Source organism: Urocitellus parryii, chromosome X (assembly GCF_045843805.1).
Source record: "Urocitellus parryii isolate mUroPar1 chromosome X, mUroPar1.hap1, whole genome shotgun sequence".
NCBI classification, from domain to species: Eukaryota; Metazoa; Chordata; class Mammalia; order Rodentia; family Sciuridae; genus Urocitellus; species Urocitellus parryii.
In genome coordinates this window covers 102,530,745-102,549,584 of record NC_135547.1, presented here as the reverse complement: position 1 = coordinate 102,549,584, position 18,840 = coordinate 102,530,745, and the positions used below count along the sequence as shown (strand labels likewise).

At 34.8% G+C, this 18,840-nt stretch overlaps 1 protein-coding gene across 1 annotated transcript in view; it reads left to right on the top strand.

Moving 5' to 3' along the window:
* The first annotated feature begins 2,634 nt into the window (after window positions 1-2,634).
* Cfap47 (cilia and flagella associated protein 47) overlaps window positions 2,635-18,840 on the top strand; it is a 416,223-nt gene continuing 400,017 nt past the window's right edge. Inside the window, 4 exon segments of the mRNA XM_077793662.1 lie at window positions 2,635-2,829; window positions 5,443-5,594; window positions 12,885-13,000; window positions 16,720-16,858. Of these exon segments, the coding sequence (XP_077649788.1) occupies window positions 2,635-2,829; window positions 5,443-5,594; window positions 12,885-13,000; window positions 16,720-16,858 (602 nt within the window).

Sequence of the window (18,840 nt, the reverse complement as noted above, 5' to 3'; positions counted from 1 at the left end):
TCAACCCCAAAGGCATGCCTCCAGTGATCTATCTCCTCTAGTCACACCCTTCCTATCTATAGTTACCACCCAATTAATTCATTTCAGTAGATTAATCCACTGATTAGGTTCAACCCTCATAATCTAATTTTTTCACCTCTGAAAATTCTTGCATTGTCTAACACATGAGCTTTTGGGGGACACCTCATATCTAAACCATAATACCCTGCCTTTCTAATGTAATTCCATTGGCTCAGTCTGTAGTTACTGTAGTGGAGACAGCAGTTGTAGGACTCAGCCTAGCGCTGGGTGTACACCATGGTGGGCCTGGTATTGGGTTTCAAGTATAAGGCCTAAATTTAAATATTTCTCTTTCCCAAGTGGGAGGTATCTCTCTGTGCTGCTTGGAATTGCAGGAAGAGTGACATTGGCAACTATTTCCTTCTTGCCTTTTTCAGTGAATTTTCGCTTATTATGATACTAAAACCAGATTCTATGATCTCTCACCTGACTTTCTAGTTGCTGTAAAAGTAATGTGGTGTGTGAATAACTGTTCCAATTTCTGTGGATATAGGGAGATGGTTGCTGAAGGATCTTACTCAGCTACCATCTTGCCCTGCTTCCTATTTCTGCTTTGAATTACTGTTATATAAAATTTCATATGTTATTTGTCCAAGTAATTGCATTATCATGCAGAGTTGAAAAGGTTAAAAAAAAAACCTCAGGTGAACATTATTCAATATAGAAATTAGAGAATTTAGAGGTAAATATGTGATGTAGATTGATGTTAGAATACTTCATGTGAAAGTGACATTTTCAGTTGATAAAAGAGTAGATTAAAAAATTTAAATTTACCTAAGCACAGCAGACTGTGACACTCTTCCTTAGTTGGTGGGAATACCAACAGAACAGAAACAACATTTTTCTCTAATTGATATGTATCATTGTATCTTTAGGTTCTACACAGAAGTCCAGACTTGGGCTATTCTTCTCCCTGAGAATAGACAAAATGGAATTCTAAAATTTCCATCTTTTTTCCCCCAGAGACTGTTTAGGAGGCTATGCATGGACTGTGGTCTTGATTCAGTCAAATTCTGTGACCCACTGTGTTCCTTTCAATGTTATAAAATTGTCCTGCTTTAGGGCTCAGGGATATAGACGAGATGTGTACTATGACATGATATAGGGATTGGCATAAAAAGTCCAGGGGTGATTCACATCTCCTATTTGTTAAGCTAAGACAAACTATTGAAAGAGGATGCAGATGTTTTTAATCTATGGCTTCCTAAGAATTTTGCACATTAGTACTACAAACACCATTAGTACTACAAACACTATTTTCAACTATTTACAACAACCATTTCAAGAAACTTGTCAACTTTCTTTTATATTACTTACAAATCTCTTCCTCCTTGTAGAAAGAAATAATTTACTTATCATCTTGGTACCATGAAAATCTTGTAAAACTGTTATGGGAAAGATTTTTTAAAAGTACTTAAGTCTTAAAAGATTAACTGGTTGGGAGTTGGAGAGGTCATTCATCTCAGAGTGAACATCATGTGTGTTATCAAGGAGGAAATGAAAACACCTGATACGTTTTGAAACTCTGAGATCATAGTAGAGGAAGGATGAGGAGAGAGTAGGCATTACACAGTGTAAATTCAAGCCTGTTGAAAAGGTCTTCATCTAGCAATTAAGATGTTGGATCACTATATCTTGAGTAACTTTCATTTCACAAATGAAGAAGCTTATACCTGGTGTAGTTAACAAAGTTCCTAACACCTCTGTCTTCAGTATATTGTTCCTGGACCAGCAGCATTGTTATCACCTGGGAATTTGTTATATGTATAGATTCTTAGACTCTGCTCCATATATACTGAAATGAAATTGGCATTTTTTTAAATTGGCATCTTAACAAAGATCCAAAGGATTGGTTTTAGTGTGTGCATATATGTGTAAAAAGAAATATGTCTCATAATATACACACCATTTGTTCACTTTTAAAAATTTAATACTGTGTAATATATATCTTTCTATGTCAATACAAATAAATCTACATTATTATCAATCAGGGGTAGACTGTAAATTATTTTACCCGACCCTATTGATTGGTTTTCATATCAATCTAAGATTCTGGTATTATAAGCAACACTTATTGAGAAATGCTGGTCTAAAGGCCATTGAGCAGGACACTTAGGGACCCTGACTCTGTTTCCACTGAAATCCTCCGTTTCTGTAACATCTTCTTGCCTTAATTGACCCCATGTGCAAATTATTTTATTGATCTTAAAAGCTTGGTCTGAAGAGAGGTCCAGGAAAATGCCCACTACACCAAATGCCATCATAAAATTCTGCCAAACCACGACAAATAAGTGAGCAGTTTCTGTGTTTGGGGCTGTCGTAACATGTTTTTCCGTTGCTCTGGTGACACCTGCCACCCCGGATTCTTTTGCCAGGCACCCGCGGCTTCTGTTTCAGTAGCCAACTCGCGCGACTTGCACGAAGACAATGGAGGAAGGGATAACGCGCCTGCGCGAGCCCAAGCGCTAGCTCCGAGTCCAACGGTTGCCTAGCGATGGTCGCCTAGCAACTAGACCAAGTTTTTCCTGGGTCGACCAATTCCACAACTATTTGTCCACTATGGAGAAGTCAGCCATGGACATTGAGAGGGCCTCCCCTATCCCCTGGGACACAGACAGCCAGAAGAAGGACGTTCAGCTGCGGGTGACCCCGTCGGAGCTGAAGTTCCTGAACACGGTAGCTGGGAAAGTTTACCGCCTCCCGGTTACTGTACACAATCTCGGCCGTTGGAACCAGAAGATAAGGTTTCAAGAGCCAATTAAACCACAGGTGACACACTGAGAGGTGCTGGAACCAGGACCTCTGGAGGGCGGGGACTCTGAGAATGTCTTCTCACCTAACACTTCCCTTTGGCCCAGCAGTGGGCTCCTGAGGAGGTGGGGGTAGGATTGAACTTCCCCAGGTCCGGTAGTTTAGCAGGTGTTTCTATATGTGCTGCTGTACCCCCACTCCCCACCCTCTTTGCTTGAAGCTGACCTAGAATCTGTTTCTTCATCCCGAGTTTGGAAAGAAAGGAAGGGGTTCTTTGACTACTTGTACGAACCCCGAATCTGTGCACCTTGGCTTCATGATTCTATAGTTGCCTTAAGCACCATGAGAATAAAATTCTCTATTAACCCTTTGAGTCATAAAGTATTTGATTTCTCCAGAACTATGGAATTACTGGAAAGCTTTTTTTTTTAATTTCACATATTAACAAATGTTTGTTGAGCACATGTTATGTAACAGTCAAGAGATGTGAGGAATACTAACTGGACAAATTGCTGCTCTTGTAGGACCTAGAACCTAATGGGAACATTTTAGTACAAGTCTGTCCATCATGAATATTAGTGTTCTGAGAGATTGTCTCTGTCTTCTGACTTCAAAGTGGACAGGATTTCATCTCTCTTTCTGTTATTTTAGATCATATATGTGAATGGGTGTCTATTAGTTCACAAGACTTTTGATATAGGAAATGTATAAGTTTTGATAAATAAGCAATAAATAACTGGGATTTTCAGAAGGTATTCCTAGTGAATGCATCTGAATGCATAAAAGATGTCCATAATTTTAAAGTTAAAGTTACATATATTTGTGTATATATATATATATATATATATATATATATATATATAGGCAAACCTGTTAGTGACTAGGAGAGCAATAAAAAAAAAAGAATTTTCATGTTCTGTTTTCTATTCTTCAAAAAAAATACAGTGTTTATCTACATGGATATGCACAAATCTCAAAGTAAAGCTTGTTGGATTACTGTGTATATGTATATACTTATGAAGCCACCACCTGTATCAAATCATTAAATATATCTAGCACACTAGAAGGCTGCTAGTGCCCCTTCCCTACAGTACCTGGAGTAATCACCCCAGGGAGGTGATTAACCACTATTCTGATATCTAATAACACAGATTTGTTAGATATCTGAATATATATTAAGTATGCACTATGCACCGTATACAATGTTGCACATCATCTATTTGTAGGTAGCTGGTAGAAAAAGAATACACAGTTATTATTTTCCAGGGACATACAGTTGATAGTTCTGTGCTTGATTTCAATACTATTTTTTAGTTTCCCACTATCCATTTAATACTGCTTTGCTAATTTGTGTGGCCTCTGGTTTGGTTAAGCCAGTCTTATTCGTAATTTCTCCCTCTTGCCTATGGCTCAGATTTCCTTTTCTTTTGACTCACATTTTTACTTCCCTCATCTACAAGATCCTCCTGCTCCCCACTTTCCCAAATCTCATTCACCTTTTAAGATCAATGTGAGGTCTCATTAATTGTCATATCTCCCCATATTATTTCTACCCTCCAGGATACCTATTGCATTTACTAATGTTCCTTATATTTTGGACTTGAGTCTCAGTGACTCTTGGTAAATGTTAGTTTTGCCTAATTGGTCAGCTCATAAGCTGCTAAGAGTAGGATGCAAAGCATTTGGCTTTGAATAATTAATTTCAATATGATCTCTATTGTTACTGATTGAGAGTGAAGGAGGAAGGTATTAAGTTTTACAGTCAGGTAGATTAGTTGTTATGGCATCCTCACTTCTGAGTGACTTTAGATATTGGTTTCGCTCTACAGTCAGAGTCAATCTGTCTGCTGAGAGCCTTAATATCAACCTCATAGGACTTTAAAAGTGTATTGAGATAATAGATGTATAATTGCTTGACACATCATAAGTGATCAACAGTTATCAGTTCTCCTCTTTCTACCTTAATATTTTCCTGAAGCTAGCAAATGTTTTTTCCTCTTTGGTCTATTCTTTCTTTCTGATTCCTCCAAGTTATGAAGCCCAGGTCCCCATGCAGAAAGTATATGAAATATTGCATACTTCCTGTATTTAAGATACATACACATGTGTGTACACAATGTGTGTATGTACATATGCATGCAGGAATAAGTTCTGGTGATCTACTAAAACAACTAGATGACTATCGTTAATAATGTATATTTTTAAATTGCTAAGAGAGGATTATGAATGTTCTCATGAAAAAAATGAGTCTGTGAGGCAATGCATGTTAATTAGCCGTATTTGCTCATTCCACAATATATACATGTATCAGAACATCACATTCTACCACATACATATATAAAATTATTATCTGTCAATTAAAATAAACTTGAAAGATTTTTGCTTTTAGGGCAGGAATAAGGACTATGATTTGATAATAATGTACACTCCTATCTACATTTGCTCACATTATGTTCTTTTAAGGAGTTAAGGTGTATAATCTGGGGGCTGGAAATACAGCTCAGTGGTAAATGTGATTTACTGATAGAGTGCTTGTTGAGCAGGTGCAAGGCTCTGAGTTCGATCTCCAGCAACATACATATGCACACACACAATGATGTATAATTTGAATCTTTTTTTTCCCCACTGAAGTTCAAACTGATATTGACCAATCTGGATAAGGCACTTGCTTCTGGTCTTCATATGACAGCTATGGTGGAATATCATCCTGATAAAGATGAAAATACATTCGACCAACTACATATTTCAATAGGAAATAAAGTAATAGAAGTTCCTCTAATAGGGTATGTAATATTCATAGACTGTATTTTCTCTGACTTGTATCTATTGTTTTCATATAGCTGAACTTGAAAAAAATTTCTAGAAAATTGTAGTGTTTACAGCATTCTCTAGTATTTTTATTTAAATATAAGTATCAAATAATTTAATGTTATTAGATTTTTGCAAGTTTATATTCATATTAATTTCACAGTATTGTCATATTCACTTCACTGAATTTTAAATAGGGCAGATTTTTGGCTTAAAGGTAAAAATGTTGCTCTTTTGAGATTGTTTGAAAAATGTGGATGAGAGCTGGGGTTGTGGCTAGTGGTAGAGAACTTACTTCACACGTGTGAGGCCCTGGGTTTAATCCTCAGCACCATATAAAAATAAATGAATGAATGAATAAATAAATAAATAAAGATATTGTGTCCATCTACAACTAAAAATATTAAAAAAAGAAAAAATGTGAATGAATATAATGGATATAAGTAATTGATTTGAGATTAATTTTGATACACATTATTTATTTGACAAAGATGAATAATGATTCCTTTTCTCTTTTTGTACTTTAAAAAGTATATTTTGGCCCTAAGCAACTTAGTGAGACCCTGTCTCAAAATAAAATATAAAGAGGCTAGAGATGTGACTCAGTGGTTAAGTGTCCCTGGGTTCAATTCCTGGTCCCAAATAAAGCATATTTTGGTTTATTGTTAAATTGCCCATTAAAGTTATTGTTTAAATTTAAAACGGTTTTATTTATACACACACACACACACACACACACACGATCTTCCTTTACCCCAGCAAAATGTGGTTCTATAGGTATTATTCTTTTGTCTATGTTTATCTACCACTTTAAGATTTAATATTGGAATATTTTCTATTATATAGTTTTAGGTGTATACTTCTTAATAATTTCCCTTATATTTTTTTCATTAATATAAACTAAATTTAGATCTGCAATTATTTTGGTTCTCCATGTTATTGAGAAGTTCTGATTTAACACACAATTCCATTTACCTAGGAATCAAATAGTTTACACATAGTAGGAAAGGTATTAATTATTGCATGCATTAAGTTACTTTTAAATTTTTAAGTAGGGCCATTTTTAGTGCACTTTTTATTTTGGCATAACCATGACAGTGGCACTCAGATTTGCTTGCTTATTCTGTGTATGGAGAGAAGGGTTGAGTATGCCTTTGGTCTTGAAAAGATTTTGTCTTGTTCACACAATGTATACTGTCTCTCATCAGAGTCCATTTCTCACCAAAGTTGCAGCATAAGCACAGCATTACCCATTACCCTCTTTATGTGTGGGACAAGACTGAAGGAAGGTGTGTGTGTGTGTGTGTGTGTGTGTGTGTGTGTGTGTATGTATGTCATAGAGAGTTGCTGTTGGTTGTATTTTTGATTCAGATGATTGAAAATTCACATCCAATTATATGAAATAAAACAGAGCCCTTATGCATTTTTTCCTGTTTGCCCCAATTGTACCATTTTGCAAAAGTATAGGATAATATCACAATGGAGAAAAAGACATGAATATGATCTATCTTATTAAGATTGCCATAGCTGGGCTAGGGATATAGCTCAGTTGGTAGAAGACTTGCTTCGCATGCATAAGGCCCTGGGTTCAATCCCCAGCACCACAAAAAGAAAGAAAAAAAAAAAAAGATTCCCATAGCGTGCTTGAACTCCTGTGCATATCTGCTTGTCTGTGTGTGTCTGTGTTATTAAGTGCTGAACAATTTTATCATCTACCTGGGTTCAGATATTCACCACCAGGCAAGACACTGAAAGGGTTCTAATACCACAAGGATCTTTCCTGTTGCTTTATTACAGCTCCACCTGCCTCACTTTTGCCTCACATTTGCCATCCCTGAAACTGTGGAAACTGTAATCTGTCTTCCACTTTGAAAATTTGTTTCTTCAAATAGTTTGTATAAATTAAATTATGCAGCATATAATCTTTAGGGATTGGCTTTTTTTTTTCATTCACCAAACTCCTCAGAGATTCAGCCATGTTGTTGACTATATTTTTGTTCCTTCGTATTACTGAGTACTATTCCATAGTATGGTATGTATATACTGCAGTATTTATTTATTTATTTATTTATTTATTTATTTATGCCATTTTCATGAAAATATTTAATGTGCTATATTATTTGTCATGGCATTTCTAGGGAAAGGGAACATTTTTTTAATTCGACAGTTTTTTTTAAAGCATTGATCTTTTGAAGAATAGAGACTGATAGCAGTTTTTAGTTATTATAAGTACACTGCTTTAATATTCTCGCACAAGTTTTATGTGAACATAAGTTTTCATTTCTCTGGGGAAAATGCCCATTAGTGCAATTGCTAGGTCATATGGTAATTGCATATTTAGTTTAGTAGAGAATCCCAAATTGCTTCCCATAGTGGCTGTACCGTTTTGCACTCCAATGAGCAGTGTGAGTGATACACTTTGCCCACATTCTTTCCAGTGTTTGTTGCTGTCACTATGTTTAAATTTTAGCCATTCTGACAGATAGTGGAATCTCATTGTAGTTTTAATTTGCATTTCCCTGATGACTGATAATGTTGAACATAAATTTTCATGTGTTTTTTCTGTCATCTGAATATCTTCTCTGATGAAATATTTGTAAATGTGTTTTGCTTATTTTAAAATTATATTGTTTATTTGTTTTATTAAGTTTTTACAATTTCTTTGTATTCTGGATACAAGTTTTTGATGGATATGTGGCTTAAAAATATTTTTTCCCAGTCTATGAATTGACTTTGCATCCTTTCAACATAATATTTTGTACAGCAATATTTTTTCTTTTTAAATTTTGATTTCAATTTATCAGTATTTTAATGGTTCATGATTTTAATGTCAAGGCTAAGAACTCTTTGCCTAAGCCTTGATCATGAAGATTTTCTGCTATTTTTAAGTTTTACATTTAGATCAGTGGTACTTTTAGAATTATTTTTTGTATGAAATGTGAAGTTTATGTAAAAGTTTCTCTTTTCCCAGTAGATATCCAATTGCTTTGACCCCCATTGTTGAAAAAGCTAAACTTTTCCATTGAATTGATTGTGAACCTTTGGGAAAAAAGTCAGTGGAGGGGCTAGGAGTGTTGCTCAGTGGTAGAATGTTCACCTAGCATACTCGTGTTCAATTCTCAGTCTCTCTCTCAAATACACACACACACAAAATCAGTGAGCATATTAGTGTTGATTTCTTTCTGAGTTCTGTAGTTTGTTCTACTGCCTATGTGTCCATACCTTTACCAACATCATGCTATCTTAATTACCTTTACTGCAAAGTGTTTCTTAAAATGTAACAAAGCAATTCTTCACACTTCACTGTTTTGATAAGATTATTTTAGCTATTTTAATGTCTCAGCCTTTCCATCCGAATTTCAGAATAAGTTTTCTGAGCCCACAAAAAATATGTTGGGATTTTGATAAGATTTAAATTTAGCATGTAGAACAATTTGAGAATTAACATCTTTATTATGTAAATTTCCCAATTTATGAATATGCTGTGTCTTCCCATTTATTTAGGTCTTCTTTGATGTCTTTTACCAGCATATTGTCATTTTTCAATACAAAGATCCTGCATGAGTGTCTTAATGTGCATCCTGGTATTTCATTTTTTGGAGTGTTTGTAAATGTCATTGAATTTTTAATTTTGGTCTTAAAATGTTCCTTGATAGTATGTAAATACAATTGATTTCTGTGAGTTGATATTTTATCATCTCACCTTGCTGACCTCAATTTCTAGGAGATTTTTGTGTGTTTGTATTTTTAGATTCCTTGTTATTGTCTGTCCTATCTATTTTAACTTTACAAGAGTCTTTATCATGAAGAAATGTGGAATTTTTTAATATTTTATTTTTTAGTTATAGTTGGACATAATACCTTTATTTTGTTTGTTTATTTTTATGTGGTACTGAGGATTGAACCCAGGGCCTCGCACGTGCTAGGCAAACACCCTACACTGAACTACAACCCCAGCCCCAGAAATGTGGAATTTTATCAAAAGCTTTTTCTGAGAAAATTCTGATGATGATGATGATGATGATGATGATGATGATGATGATGATTTTGATACCAAGGATTGAACCTAGGAGTGAACCACTGAGCCACATCCCCAGTCCTTTTTATATTTTATTTAGAGACAGGGTCTCGCTAAGTTGCTTACAGCCTTGCTAAGTTGCTAAGGCTGGCTTTGAACTGTTGATCCTCCTGCCTCAGCCTCCTGAGTTGCTGGGATTATAGGCATGAGCCGCTGTGCCCTGATGATCATGATTTTTTTGCAACTTATTTATATGGTGGACTGCATAGACTAATTTTTGAATGTTGAACTAGACTTGTCCTTGTATACATGGGATGAATTCCTCTTGGTTATACAGTATCATACTTTTCCTGTATGCTAGAATTTGGTTTGCTAATGTTATATTTGAGATTGCTGGGTCCCAATTCTTGAGAGATATTGGTCTATAGTTTGTTTTATTTATTTTTTGTTTGTTTTGTATTGCCTTTGTCTGGCTTTGGTGTCAGGGTAGTACCAACCTCATAAAATGAATTAAGAAATATTTTCTCTTTTATTTTCTGGAAAAGAAGCTTCTCCTCCTCCTCCTCCTCCTCCTCCTCCTCCTCCTTCTTCTTCTTCAATATTTTTTATTTGTAGATGGACACAATACCTTTATTTTATTTATTCATTTTTATGTGGTGCTGAGGATCAAACCCAGGGCCCTGCATGTGCTTGGCAAGTGCTCTACCACTGAACTGCAACCTCAGACCCTGAAAGAGCTTCTTTAATATTGATACTAATTATTTAAAGAGTGAATTTGTCTGGGCCTGGAGATTTCTTTTTCAGGATGATATAAATGATGAGTTCGATTTTTGATGTTTAGTGGGTTGTTCATATTGCCTGTTTCATCTTGGTTGAGTTATTATAGTTTGTGGTTTTCCAGGAATTCTTACAGTTTTATATTGTCAAATATATGAATATGAAGTTTTTAGTATTTTTTTTCTTTTTAAATGACTGTAACAGCATAGTGATATCCTCTTTGTTATTCCTGATGTCAGTAATTTATCTTTTTACTTATTTACTTTTTTTTTTTAAGAGAGAGGGGAGAGAGAGAGAGAATTTTTAATATTTATTTTTTAGTTCTTGGCGGACACAACATCTTTGTTGGTATGTGGTGCTGAGGATCGAACCCGGGCCGCACGCATGCCAGGCAAGCGTGCTACCGCTTGAGCCACATCCCCAGCCCTTATTTACTTTTTAAATATTGCAATTGGTTTATCAACTTTATTTATTTTTTAAAAATCTTAATTTCTTATTGATTTTATTATTTTATTTTACATTCCATTGATTGCTGCTCTCTATTGTTTATTTCCTTCTTGAGTTGAGTTTATGTTACTGTCTTTTTCTAGTTTCTTGATGTTGGAAATTAAGTCATTGATTTAAAACATTCCCCTCCACCCTACTTTTTTGTTTGTTTGTTTTTGTATCAGGGATTGAAACCAGGGGCACTTAACCACTGAGCCACATCCCCAGCCTTTTTTAATATTTCATTAGAAACAGGGTCTAGTTGCTTAGAGCTTCTCTTAAGTTGCTGAGACTGGCTTTGAACTTGTGATCTTCCTACCTCAGCTTCCTGAAATGCTGGGATGACAGGCGTGAGCCACTGTGCTTGACAGCACTGTTTATTTTTGTCCCATGTATTTATATGATGCATTTTTGTTTTTGTTCACTTGTATATGTTTTTTAGATATCTTTGAAACTTCTTTGACTTGTGGATTATAAGTATGTTAATTAATTTCTGCACATTTAAAGAGTTTCCTGTTGTTTTTTCTTTTATTGATCTATATTTTATTCTGTTATGATTAGCTAAAACATTGGACATGATTTCAAATACCTTAAATTTGTTCACCTTTATGGTTAAGAATACAGTCTATTTTGGTGAATATTCCATAAGTGCTTGAGACAAATGTCCACTCTTCTTTTCTTGGGCATATTGTTCTGTATATGTAAATTAAATATTATTGGGTACTTGTTTTTTCTGGCAGTCTGTCTTTAAGATTTATGGGTTAGTGGGTCCAAATCAAAGGGAGAATTTTGATATTTCCAACTACTATTGTTTTTGTTTTTCTCCTTCCAGCTTTGTCAGATTTTGGTGAGTATATTTTGGGTTTCTCTTGTTTAATGTGTAAACATTTATGATCATGTTTTCCTGATAGATTAATACTACTATGACTTAATGCATGTTTATTGCACATAACCCAAGAACTCAATACAGATTCATTTTTACTATACTTATTATTGGTATTATTGTTATCATTGTTAGAGTTGTAAGCATAATATATTTAAAGCCTAAAAAAATAAATTCTAAATTAAGCTAATTTATTTCCAAATAATTACTTAGGAAAGTCATGAGTCTTTGGCTTTTTGTAACATAGGATTGATAATGATATTTTCCCTACTTTGGAAAATTTGGGGGAATTTAGTACCAAACAGGGTACTTTGTAAACTATAAATCACTATCCAGCTATAAAATAAATGTATACTTAGGAAATGTGCAGTTAGGATAACAATGGATTTTTATGCACATTTAGGAAAACACATGTTATAGTAGGATATGGTGAACTTTAGAGGCGTATATGAAAAGTCATTTGTATCATTTTGTCCTTAGATATTATTTTATACCCTGAATGATATGTTATAGCATCACAATGTTATTTTTTTATTTTTTGTAGTTGTAGATGGACAGTATGCCTTTATTTTATTTTATTTTTAAAAATTATTTTTATGTGTGCTAAGGATCAAACACAGTGCCTCACATATGCCAGGCAATTGCTCTGCCATAGAGCCATAGCTGCAGCCCCACAACCTTCTTTTATTTCATCGTATTTTGCATCTTTCAAACTATTTTCTTAAGATCAATTCCAGCTTTTCTGAGGGTCGGATGAATGTATTATCGACTTAAATGGAGATTCCCAAAATGAATTCCAAATATGTTTTGAGCAATATATATATTAAGTGGGTAGTCTTTCAAGGTGAGTATTTAAGAGGGTATACCATGTACTTATATGCATAAAACCTAAATTTTATTAAAAATGTATCTCATTATCTTGTCTTCACATCTTTATTTCTTAATTTCTTTTGCTGACAACTATGCTATCTGTAGATCTGTAAGGAAATCAAAATGTGTTTTTAGGAGATAAAAGTGTCTATATTTGTCCCCTTATAGATTTAACTATGAATTTGTTTGATTGTTAAAATTAATTATGTGGTCCTCTTTCTCCTCTCTTAGGATGATTCCATCTTGTGAATTGGAAGTTGCATCATTAGTTGATTTTGGCACATTAGTTGCCAATAGTAAAGTGTATTTTAAAGAGATTAGAATTATTAACCATGGCAAAGCTCCAGGTAAATATTTTCTGTCATATAAATTCACTTACAATTTTGGAAGTATTCGAATTATTTTATTTTTATTTATTTATTTTATTTGTTCTAATTAGTTATACATGATAGCAGAATGCATTTTAATTCATTAAACACAAGTGGAGCACAACTTTTCATTTCTCTGGCTGTACATGATATAGAGTCACACCACATGTACCTAGGGTAATGATGCTCATCTCATTCCACCATCTTTTCTATCCCCATACCCCCTCCCCTTACCTCCCTCCCCTTTGCCCAAAGTCCCATTCTCCCCATGTTCCCCCACATTATGGGTCATTTTTTAAACGTATGCCTTGTTTTATTAATAGGTTCTCTGAATCATCAAAAATATGCCTATCATTTGAAATAGCTCAAATCAAAAGCCTTTAAATAGCATGACTGTAAAAGGGAAGATAATGCAATAATTCAGGAAAAATGAACCTGCCTTCTTATGATACTAATTAATATAGCCTGACTCTCAGATGATTGGTGAATGCCCTGAGAAAAGGGAGGAGGAAGGTATCATAGAGGTGACAATGTCCTTAGCACTATCAAACAGCGGAATTTAGGGCACAGTGCCTTGCTATCTGTGTGAGCTGGGGCAAGTTTTTTTTGTTGTTGTTGTTAAATTTTAGATTGTTTATAAATTGAGACTAATACAATGTATGATTGTTAATTATGTACACCTTAAAATTGTGTCATAGTGTTTGGCTCATCCTAGGCACTCAGTGAGTATTTATCCTCTTTTAGTGCTAGACAGGACTGGATCTCTCTTTGAGATAGCTTAAGGAACACATAAACCAGATCTTAATCCCAAAACTCTTTTCTACTAACTGTGGTAGTTATCTGGGGTTGCCTGATTGATCATTGGGAATTATTAAGACAAAGGTGATATATCACATTACTGATTTTTTCCTAGGGTGTGAAAAAATAAAACTGATAACTGTTTTTAATTGAATATTGCTTATTATACTTACAATGTTTTAATTTTTAAATGATTGAATGTCCAGTATCTGTGAGTTGATGAAATATTAGGCTCATTTGTAGTCTTATTCCATTGTGAAGGATAGACTCTCTCATTGCAAGTGATTATGGACCATATGGTCCTGTGGACTGTGATTATACTTTAAACAATGATATGCAACTGAGAGATTTTTATTTGTATTATTTTACTGTTCAGAATTTCTCTTAACTATTGTTCATTCATAATCCTTCAGAGTTTAAATCACAATTATATATCTTTTTTATTCTAAAATCTCACCAAATTAAATAGTTTTATTACAACTGAAATCCCTTGGTAAAAGATAAATATGGATTTAATTTTAATTGAATACTTAATATAATTTTACTAAGTGAAATAAAATAAATAAAATTAAGCTACAGGCCTGGGTTCATATATTTTTGGAAAAATAATCCAAATTATCTTTTAGTATTGTATTAAAATTTTATATGTAATATTTGTACTAACTTGGTGAGGTATATTATAACTGAATACTGTGAAATGATAACTATTAACTTACAAACTGAAACAAATTGTTATCAATGAATTAGATTTTCTTATGACTTTGTCCCTCACTCTTGAATTTGATTATTTTTCTACCATTACCAAAATTGATAGTATGTATTATATTCACAGTAGTGATGCCTCTAAAGTGTCATAAAGTCCTTATTATCTACAAGTACATATACAAATTAATTATAATAGCAATGTATATTCATTAAGAAAAACACTTCTGCAGAAAATAGATTCCAAAACCAAAGATGATTTTAAAAATTTTAAAAAGCATTTCACATGACAAATATTTTATAGTTTTAGAGTCAATGTTAAAATGCTTACAGATTTATATCTGTACTTAAAAAGACAATAAAAAAACACAGAAGTTTTATGATTTTTACAGCTTTGTTTTTTTCTCTTTCTGGTCGTGTTGCTAGAGATGTTATCTTTGATTTTGTAGACCCAAAAGCTTATCCACGTAACAATTTCTTATGGTTTATTGTTATAGCCCATTATGGAGTAAACATCCAGGGATTTGGCCAAAAATTATTGAATACATTTTTTTCTCACCATTTATAAAAATGATTTCTAAGTTTTCTCCTGACTTAAAAGTTGTGTTTGCCTTTTCTTTTTGGGAAGATATGGTTCATTATTTAAGGTGTCTCTATATTAGTACATTGTAAGTTGATGAACTCCATGTTCCCTTTCATAATTTTATGGTATGGATAATACCCATATTGTCTTTCAGTTTTTTTTTTTGAAGGTTGAAAAAATATTATTTTAGCATGCTTTAAACTGCAGTCATTTCCTTCTTTGCTGACCATCCTCAATGATTTGAATAGATTTTTATAGCATAATATAATGGACAGCACTCGATAAAGTGTGGCAAACCCCTAAGGAACCCTTATATTTAATGTATTAAAAAAAGGAACAGCAGTTCACAAAAGAGAAATAAATAGGGGTAGAGGTTGTAGAAAGAGAATTATAACATTAATAGCTGATTTTTATTGAACACGATGTAAGCCAGAGAGTATGGTATGCAATTTATTATTGTTTAAATAGATGCAGTTTGACTGGAACTTGACAAATCTAGGTTCAGCTCGGCTGGGTGTACAGCTTCAAGCCAAGGAAGCTGAGGTGTTCTGTTTCTTACTGAAGGTCTGTGGGTCAACTGGATGGATTTGCTCCACATTTTCATATTCTGGGGCATAGGCCAAAGGGATAGCAATTACTCAGGAAAAACATTTCCCACTTCCCTAAGGAAATACATATGGATTGAAACTGGCATGCCATTAAAGCTCACATGTGAGATAATGTAAGAAGGCTTGGAGAAGAAATGACTGGGCTGTGAAAGCTTTAACCCAATCAGTGAATCACTCACCTGATGGGATTAATTGAGTGGTAATTGAAGGCAGGTGGGGTGTGGCTGGAGGACCTGGGCAGTGGGGGTGTGGCCTTGGGGTATATATTTTTATTTGGCAAGTGGAGATTTCTCTCTGCTTCTTGATCATCAAGCTGCTTCCTTCTTCCACATTCTGCTGCCATGAAGTTTAGCCTCACCTTGAGCCCCAAGGAATGGAGCCTACTGTCTATGGATTGAGACCTCTGAAACCGTGAGCCCTCATATAAACTTTTCCTCCGTAAAATTGTTCTAGTCGGGTCTTTTAGTCCCAGTAGCAAAATGCTGACTAAAACACATGCTATTGATTCTATCCACATGTTGTTGGTAAAGCAAATCACACAAAGAAGCTCAGTGTCAGGAGATGGGAAAACATACATTGTACATGGTCAAGTAAGAGTTTGAATGTAGAGAAGGGTGAAAAATTGGGAATCAAGAACACCAGCTGTTGCACTTTGGAAGAAGTAACTCAAAATTTCTGGGTGTCTATTTTCATATTTGTAAAATGAAGATAAATGATTGAACCTATATCATAGAATTGTTGAGGATTAAATTGAATAAAATATGTAAAGTTCTTAGTATAACTGTCTAAACATAGTAAGAGGATAATATTGTTCAGCTATCTGTAAGACTTGAGTCCTAACACAAGGCTCATGTTTGTTGGCTTATCCTGGCATCTGGAATTACAACTAAATCTGTCATTCTTGGTCAACACTAGACTATCTTCTCTGTAATATCTGTCCCCTACTAAGACTGTGAATGAAGCATTGTAAGGGTCCATGTGTAAACCATTACTCTTATTCCCCTTAGGTATATTTAAAACAGACTACCAGGGCCAACTACCCATCCTCATGTCTCCAGCTAGTGGTGTTGTGGAGGCTAAGTCATCAATGATTCTCAGAGTGAATTTCTGTGCAGACCAGCCCAGAATTGTAAATGAAGTGGCAAAGTAAGTATATATTATGGTTCTTAATTCTAATATGGGTCTTAATAACTGCCCTGTTTACTCTTCAGATGTACCTTTGATTGTATGTGAGCTTCTTTTTCTTTCATTCAGCAGTCATTCATTGAGGTTCTACTATTTGCCAACCACCAGGGTCTCAGAAATGGGAAGAACTAGAGAATAGCATATTGGTACAGAAAACAGGAGCTGCTATCTTGAATTTTGTGGAGTGGATCAGGGAAGGACTCCACCTACAAGGCAATAGATGAACCAAAGAATTATCAGTGAGGAAGAATTAGCTAGCAAACAGCAGTGATGTGATTGGGTATGTGGTGTATCTGTGTCTATGTGTAGGGGAAATGAGTGTTGGTGATAGAAGTGAGTTGGAGTAGTCATTTCAGGTAGAGCAAGTAGCAGACTTAAAATCCTAGAGGAGAAAAGGTGGTTTTACATATTGTGGGATCTGAGGCAATGCAGAGTCAAAGAGATGCAACGTGATGCTTGAAAGAAAAGTGGTGCTGGGCTGATCAAAGACACACCTGGGATAAGAAGCAAGCAAGAGAGAGCAGCAGCAACTCCCTCTTGAATGTTACCTTTTATAGGCTAAAATCATGGCCGGGCATTAGGGGTGGGCTTATTCTTGGTGATTGGCATAACGAGCATCCCCTGATTTTGTAGAAGGCAAGTTTGTTTCTCGGGAACAGAGACAGGAAGTTTTCCTATCTCTCAAAGAGGGAACAAGGAAACTAGCAGGTCACTTTATCTCTCAAGGAGAGAACAGAGAAACCAGCACAACTCCATCTCAGGGGCTGGTAAGTTGTCTCCTATCTCAATAAGAGAACAGAGAGAGACCAGCATGTCTCCATACCGGTAAGTTTTAACTTGAGTTTGTTTCTATTTTTTGAGAATAAGAACAGTGTTAATAAAATGGGGGTGGGGGAAAGGAAGGTGTCTGTAATTATGCCAACAATGCCAAATGAGATCAGAAAAACAGAATGACATAGATCCAGAACATTTTATGAAGTATTTCTGCATTTATTAATGGAAGGTGCAAGCAGTACAATGGGTCATCAACAGTATTTAAAAGAATGAAGTAAAAAATATCAGAATGTGACTCACATAGCAAGGGAAATTCTGTCTTATAAAAATTTCTCTTTGTGCATGTGTTGTGTGTGTGTGTGTGTGTGTGTGTGTGTATGCGTGTGTGACTACATTGCAATATAAAATATATTTCTTACTGAAGACCACAGTCATAAATGTGTGAGAAAATTTTGTGAATCCTGATAGGAGCATAGGTTTTATTGTGAAGGCTGTGAAGCCTCAGGACAGCTTTAGGATGAGAATGTCTTGACTAGTTTGCATTTTAGAAAAGTCGTGCAGGTAGCAGTGTGCAAAACAGATCAGGGTACACAAATGTAGAGTGGGCAGTCTGACTAGAAATTATAATAAAGCAAGAGGGAAATGATAAAGGCCTGAGCTAAGGAACAAATTGGGAGGATTGAGAAAAGTGTGATTGAGATATGTTAAGGAGGTAAATTTCACTAGAGTTGATGACTGATTGTAGAAAGAAAAGACAAAAGAAACAACATGTCTGTGGGAGAAGATCTTGAGTTCAGATTTGACATTTGGGGATTGACTTGCTTTTCAGAATCCTAGTAGAGCTGACTAAGACCTATTACATTCCCTTGTCTTGAGTCTGAGAAAGTAGTTTAGTCTAGGTATATTGGGTGAAGGGTCATCAATGTATAAGTGGTAGATGAAACAGGAAGTTATTAAGAATAACTCTAAGAAGGAAGGTAAAGTGTGAAAGAGTAGGAGAGAAATATCACTCAGTGTACATGGAGTTTACAAAGGATCCAAGTCTTAGAATGAGCAGGAAGGGAATAAGTGATGTAGAAGGAAAACCAGGAAATATGGTGTCAAGGAAGCTAAGGGAGGACAGAGGTGTAAATAGATGAGATTAACAATACCCAATTTATTGGCTGTGA